Source organism: Chamaea fasciata, unplaced genomic scaffold (assembly GCF_029207755.1).
Source record: "Chamaea fasciata isolate MVZ Bird 193981 ecotype frontalis unplaced genomic scaffold, bChaFas1.0.hap1 SCAF_9, whole genome shotgun sequence".
In the NCBI taxonomy this organism is placed as follows: Eukaryota; Metazoa; Chordata; class Aves; order Passeriformes; family Sylviidae; genus Chamaea; species Chamaea fasciata.
The window spans coordinates 1271928-1279427 of NW_027094094.1; the positions used below are offsets into that span (position 1 = coordinate 1271928).

The 7500-nt window shown below is 43.1% G+C and overlaps 1 protein-coding gene across 17 annotated transcripts in view; it reads left to right on the forward strand.

Moving 5' to 3' along the window:
• Positions 1–7500, forward strand: part of EBF3 (EBF transcription factor 3) — a 128437-nt gene that overhangs the window by 81253 nt on the left and 39684 nt on the right. For 10 of the 17 annotated variants that reach the window (XM_066190694.1, XM_066190713.1, XM_066190708.1 and 7 more), the window contains 2 exons: positions 3497–3578; positions 6527–6671. In XM_066190694.1, coding sequence (XP_066046791.1) covers positions 3497–3578; positions 6527–6671 — 227 coding nt within the window. The remainder of the gene's footprint in view (positions 1–3496; positions 3579–6526; positions 6672–7500) is intronic. The other 7 variants (XM_066190706.1, XM_066190701.1, XM_066190712.1 and 4 more) reach the window with 1 other exon arrangement.

Sequence of the window (7500 nt, forward strand, 5' to 3'; positions counted from 1 at the left end):
TGCAGATGAACTGCTTTTCCTCGCTTCTCCGAGACATGACATTTGTTCAGAAGATTAGCCAGGTTGTAATGTGTAGCATAATTGCACTGTGCGGATGTCCCAGAAGTGAAAACCTAATTGCTTGACAGGCCTATAACTTTGTGGTACTGCTCTCACCTTGTTAGGTCCTTTTCTGATGCGGTTCAAATGCAGGCTGGCCGCAGGTGTGCCTAATTTACCTCGCAACAGAACGTGTTGAGTTTAATTGCACAGTGGTTGTTAGGAAAAATTGGTGGGTGGAATATCAAGTGACTCACTGTATGTGGATGGCAGATGGGCGGCGAGAGGCATCAGAGCTAAGTGTATAGGTGAGGTGAGTTAATAAAAGATGTAAATTTTAGCTTAAAATAGTGGAGTCTCGTGGAAGGTAATACATTTTAATTAAGAGGGTAGCAGGCCCCGTTCTAGCAGTGGGAAAAAAAATCAGAGCAAGGGGACATGGCAAAGACTGCATTTTTCTCCCTATCAGTATTTTAGGGGCAGCTTAGCCTGTTTTGGGAAGGCTGTTTTGCAAGGCTGTGTTTATTAAAAAAGGCTAAAATTTCTGCTTAGGGTACAAAATGTAACAGGGAGAGCCAAACCTGGAAAGGCTTGAATTCTCACTCTTGTCTCAAAGTTTGAGATGAAACCTTGCAAGCAGCAAGGACCAGGAGCGGAGCTCTGCTTGGTCTGGTGATTGGGGTGGGAGGGATGGGTTTGCAGTGCCCACAGTCCCTGGTGGTCAGCTGAGAGCAACCACCAAGTCGATCTTCTCCTCCTGGCACGGAGGAACACCCTGCCTGGGAATGTGGTTTTTAACTTATGTTGTCTTCCTCTGAAAAGCTTGTCCCGATGCCACCTGTGCTCCATGAACTCTGACAGCACAGAGTAAAGAGTGAAATGAAATATCTCAGCACCAAGGAATGTACTGGAGCTGAGATGGGAGTGCTGCTTGTGTTCACTCCAGCCTGGCATCAGTGTTTAGCCCGGTGCTCAGAGCCATCCTAATAAACTTGATGATGTCTAATTTCACCAAGAGTGGCTCCTTTTCACCAAATAATTGAACAAATACCGGTTCCAGTTGATGTTTAGTGAAAGGGTGCTTAATGGCCCTTTTTCTTTGACAGGATGTGAGCTCTCTGTATAGAAACAATTCATCATGAATGCTTCACGCTAAAAACAATCCACGAGGAGCAATACTTAGCATTCCTAGTGCACAATTCATTGGAGAATTTCCGAGCAATTTACAAACATTAGCTCAATAAGCCTCACAACACCCATTTGAGATCAGGAGGAAAAAAAAAAAAAAAAAAAAAAAGGAAAAGATAAGATACTGCTCTTCAGCCTGGATGTGGCACTAAGGAACTGTAAAGCTGGAGGCTGGTCCCAGCTCCTGGCTCCCCAGCACTGGGGGGTTCTGTGTGGAGCTGGGCGTCAGCTGGACCTGGCACAGACTCACAGTCTGGGTGGTGGAAGCTGTGCAAAATCAAACAGGGATCTGACAGAAAGGATCTTACCTTTAGAATAGTAGAGCTGTGGAGTGATTTGGCTTGGAAGGGACCTCAAAGATCATCCAGATCCAGCCACCCTGCAATGGGCAGGAAACCTGGCCTAGAATTAATTGATCTAGAGAGAATAAGTATCTTAAATAACAACAACAACAACAACAAAACCTAACCCAAAACACCAAAAAAACTTCCAAAACATAGCAGGTAAAGTTAGGGGAAATTTGTGGCTAACATAGAGGCAGTTTCATGGAGTTGCTGATAATATCCCTGCAACAGCATCCAGAAAACCCGAGCATCCGAGCTAGGAGATCATGTCATCCACCACAGAAATCCAGATCTTTTTCAACTCAACAGCTGAAACCCCTTTACAGGTTTTGGGATAGGAAGTTTTAAAGAAATGTGCATTCAGCTGAACTGACAGCATCGATTTATTTATGCAGTTTCAGTAAACCTGGTTGTTTCCCTGCTTGTCTCTCCGATATGAGAGATTGCTCCTTCAGCATTCGTGTCCTGGGGTAACACCAGGGTGCTGCTCAAGGTTTAATGGAGAAGAAAGAGCTGGGATTAAAAGCACCAATTTTTGATTTAGGAGTGCTCCCATTATGCTCCTGTATGACCCCCGAAGCTTCTCAGCGGGAGTGAGACGTGATGCAGCCACTCTTGTTCTTTCTGCTGGCCGTGGCTGGGCCTTGTTGGGTGCTGAAGGAGGAAAGATGTTCCTATCTTGCCTCCTGCCAGGAATGCTCTTGGTGCACGGAAACTCCTGTGAGGTGTGTGCAGCAGGAATAGTCCCAGTCACTTATGAAGACTGACATGAGTGAATAAATCAAAGTTGTTCCTGTTCTGGATGTGAAAGCTCTGGCTGACCTCGCTGTCCAGCACGGAGAAGGTTGGGCAGCACGAGCTGCTGGACTGGAGCATTTGAGGAACTCTGGGTGAGGAGAAAGCCCTGAGCTTTGCCTGTCATTAGTGGTCAGCCATTAGCCAGAAAACCTAATTAAGACATGGTTTTGTTATGAAAGATAAAACATGAGTGCATAAATAAAAAAGATGATGTCAGGCTGTGAATGTCCTCCTGAGGATCCCACAGTCCTGCAGGGTGGAGACTTCCCTGCTCATTCCAGTGGTGCAGGAGGGTGGCAGAAAGGAGTTTCCATCTTCCCAAGCTCTCCCCTTCCCTCAAAGTGCTCTCTGTGCTCCCCCGAGGCAGCGTGGCTGCAAGAAGGGTTTATGGGGAGATGCCTGGATGATAAGGGTTAGTCCTAAATAATTGCTGGCTGTCGCTCCGCTCCGCAGAAATAAGCTGGATTTCGATCCCTGGGTAGAGCGACTCCTCACAGCTAAAGGCTGGCAAAGGTTGAAGAGGTCGAAAGACAGGGCCTAATTTGCCATGTTCCTTCCCTTTCAAAAACAATGAGGGAGCCGGGGCCTTGCCCCTGGGCAGATCCTGCCTGGATCTCCCTGGAGTCAGCAGGAGTTGGATCGAGTCCCTTTGAATAGCGAGAGTTTCCAAACCGGAGGCAAAGCCAAGTGTTTTTCAGAAGATTGATCATTACCTTTGGAATTTCTCGACGTAGAGGTCATTACTGCTAATATAAGTTGTGAAAAAAAAATGAAAAGTATTAAAAAAATAGAGACAAGTTCTCATCTGGTGTAAGTCATTGCCTTTGAAGTCAATGAGTCATTGAAATCAACTTTCCCACACCGAGCTAAGGATATGGCCTGGAGTCAATACATTTGTAGTTGTTGAAAAATTAAAAATATAAATTTGCCTTTCCTTGGCAATAATGTTCTGTTTATGACAGAGATCTTATGCTTTAAAATAAGTTCATTAACGAATAGGAAAGTAATGTATCACTACCAGTATTCTTTTGGGTATAACTATTTATGATTAAATTTTATTAAACTTTTTTAAAAATTGGATTTACATTTTGACGAATCTAATAGATTTCAATTTTGTATTTTTATAGATTCTTTCTAAAGTTTTTCCTCAAGTGCAATCAGAACTGTTTGAAGAATGCAGGCAACCCACGAGACATGCGAAGATTCCAGGTACAGATCCCTCTAAATTCATAAATGATGTATAAAAGACTTGATTGCATCTTCGTCTTTTCAACTTAGGAAAAAACGCAGTCAGTGCTTCCACTCAGTGTTGTTCCAGTGCTTTAAAAAGTTGCTGTCAGTATTTTATATTTCCCCCATTAATTTAAGTGCTGGATCCGGAGTTCTGCAGTGGGCTGTAATGGATCAATGTTGGAGCAAGTGGATCTTTCCTTAGGAATTATTTCCCTGATTTTCCTTCCTCCTATCACCTTGTGTTGTAGTGTGCTGTTTGCTCAGACCTGCAGAGGTTTTGTATTGACTGAGTAGTTTGATTTTCCTTTGAGAACATGACTCTGGAGGAAGTTTGGAACTCACACTTCCCTGGTTCACAAGTTGCAGATCCAGCAGTGGTGGCCCAACCCACAGATTTTTGTTTCCACTGTGTTAGAAGATGTTTAATACTTCACTTTCTCCTTACAGCTTTTGTGGTGAATCATAGCACTACAGAGAGGCAGCTGACGGGGTGGACAAATGATTTCCTCTGTGTCTGGGGTCATTCGCAAGGCTCGTTAGGAAATAACTGCCTTTTATTTCAAAATATTTCACAATGATTCATTTTTGATTCCAGCAATAAAGTAGTATTGAGATGTTCAGGACTTTCTCAGTTTGGAGAAGAATTACTTGTGGTTAAACTTGATAGCAAAACATGTGACATCTGTTTTCGTGCGCAGCCAACCAACCGGGGAAGCCAGCACCCCTGAGCCAGCCAACAGAAAAGATCTGTAGCTGGGAAAAAAAAAAAAAAAAATATATATATATATATATATATATATATATATTTCTTCAAAACAATCGAGCCAGGCTTCCATTTTTCATGCATCTCAGCTTCACGTGGCATCGGTGATATTGATCCATCTGAACAGAACAGAAGGTCAAACCTGGAATGAGTGGAAACGTCCTCTTTGTCTCACTGATGACTAAATGAAGCATCAGTCACGAGTGATCTTGTGGTCGACAATGGAGCCAGTAGGCACTAGAAAGACTTTCCTGGGTCTCTTTAGCTAATCTCCCTGCCTCTCAGAAGGTTTAACTGGACTTAACAGGATGTCAGATCTTGAACAGTATTTTTACCTGGTTTCCCTGCCTCAGCACCTTTGTGGAGGTGCACTGCAGGAGCGAGGCGATATAACAAAGCGTAGCACGTCGACTTTCTTTTGCTGAACTACAGTATTTTCCCTTGGTGGCTGACCTATATAGACATGACAGAACAAAAATAGTTGTCATTTTCATATACACCTTGCTCTGTCTCTTTAATACACCGTGTTCTAGGAACCAAACCCAGAAATCCTGGCTGGAAGTCACGCTTGCATGTTTTGCAATATCTCTGAAAGTCTGGGAATCTCATTAAGAGTGAAAGAGGATAGCCCAGTGGCCTGGCAGCAGCTCTGTGGCCGAGCTGGGCGTGCAACCTCAGCACTCTCCGAAGTGGATGTTGACAAGAGGGAAAGTGTCCACTTCTGGGAGGAGGGAACTGGGGAAGCAGAGCAGCCTGGCAGAGAACTGCCCTCGGGCTGTTCTAAAGGGTACCGCAGATGGCTGTCTCCAAGGAGGCAGGATACACAGAAAAGGTGCTGTGATAGCTGAGAGCTAATTATGGCTTGTGAATAAGAAACAGGATCAGAGGTGATCCAAAACATAGAAGCAGACAAGAATTTTCTTCTGATGCCTTGGACCAGCTCTGTGCGAAGGAGGCTCTCTGCTCCCCTCCCACTCGTGTTCGTTAAGTGCTTGGCTTTAGAGGCTGGTGGGAGAACGCTGCAACCGTCTTTGTTACAACCAAAATTTAAATAAATGGGAGGAGGACGCTAAAACTTGTCCTACCTTTGGCCGCCCTCACCAGCTGGGTTGATAAGGCCTGACTTAGCCAGACCTGACTTGACAGACTCCACTGACCCCGGAGGAAACGCTGCGGTGGTGGCTTCCTTTAGGAAACCTGGAACCACAGCAAAGGGCCCGTGCTGGAGTATTTAAATAAGATGTAAATGTCAGTGTGGGATAACAGTGATCCACCTACGAGGCCGTGCTCCACACAAACCCTGGCTGGTTTCCTCCCTGGCTGGTGCTTCCGGAAGGGGTCCCAGAGCTCCATTGTGGAGGTGTTTGTGTCGGGAAGGTTGTGCATTTTGCATATGTTCCTTTGCCATTTTCGACTGAGAAGCAGCTGGAAGCCAAAGGAGGCCCTATCCATCATCTCTTCTATGGCCGGACTCTGAACCTGGACACAAGAATAGGAGCCTTTCACTCAAAAATAAAGGAGGAAATTCCATTGACATACCAGGGTCAATCACCATCCAAATGAACTTGAGAAGGGATACTTTTCATGGATTGAAAACACTTTCACTATTCATATTCAACTCGGCCTTTTCAGATGCAAAAAAGTTCATTATCAGACATTAAATGTAATTGTAAAACTGACCTGGAGATCATTTACTGAAGAAAAAAATGGGGAGTTACGAAGGTTCCTGATTTATTAAGCTTTTTTTATTTGGAGTCCTCACAACCCTTCATTTGAAGAGAGTCTCAAGTGAACAAATTTTAATTAGATAAACTATCTAATCAATATATCAACAGATCAATCAAAACAGCAGCTTTTAAAATGAGTGGCTAGAGGGGTGTTTCTGAAACTAATGGCTAGAAGAATATTTCCCTGAATTGAATTCATTTGTTAGCATAATAGGAGATTAAACTCTAATTAGTGTAGCAGGTTCTGAAGAGAAACAATTGTGAGTTAAAAATCACCAGTGGTCGCCACGCAAACAAAGATGTATTCAGAGATGTCATTCACTCGGTTTAAATAGAAACAGAAAAGTAACAGGATGTTGTTTTGTCTTACGAGACCTGATTCGGGGGAAATCTGCAGGATTTTTTGAAATGTGGGGTTTTGTTTTCTCTTCCAGGTTGTTGTATCAACAACAGTCAATGTGGATGGCCACGTGCTGGCTGTCTCAGACAACATGTTTGTACACAACAATTCCAAACACGGGAGGCGGGCTCGCCGCCTTGACCCCTCAGAAGGTACGGCCCCTTCTTATCTGGAAAATGGTAGGCACACATTTACATGTCCTTTTTTTTTTAGTTGCAATGCTTTTTTTTATTTTATTTTATTATTTTTTTTATTTCCCTATTTTTTTTTTATTTCACCATACTTTATGTTGAGACACCACTACATTTACTTTTACGTCATTTCTTCTCTCATCCATCAAAGCACCCATTAAAAAAAAGTCCATTAGTATTTCTCAGCCCCTGTCAACGAGAACACAGATGCTTCTGAATTTGCTTCTGACTTCTTTCTTTATTTAATACTTACAGTTTTGCAGTCACAACCAATTTTTCATCTTTTCCTATTTTATTTCTTCTCTTTCTTTTTTTTTATTTTATTTTATTTTATTCCAGTCTTGTTTTGCTTGCAGCTTTTTCTTGCTCTTTAATTTGACTTGATTTTATTTTGGCTTGTCATATTCCTTGATCCAGAGGTACAGTCTCAGGTTATGTATGCAAGTTTAAGTGGATGGTAAAAACATGACCGAATCCTTAAAGAATTTACTGTGAGGTCAATTTCCTGTGCCTGGGCCTTACTGCAGATTACGGCAGGAGGGGGTTTGGATGAGAAAAACAGCATAAAATGTTTTTCTTCAGCCTCACTCAATGTGATTGACTTCTTCCCTGAACTGCTAAAAGAAGATAGGCTGAGATGAAGAGGAGAATGGAAAGTGTCTCTGGAAACCCAGAATTGTGAAATCCTATCTTTTTGGAGCCCATCAGCCCCTGAATCACTCACACACAATTGCAGCTGTGCCTGCACACGTGCACACATGTATTTATTGTCCTGCAAAGCCCCAAATAGTAATTTGGATTTAAATATCACTTCGTT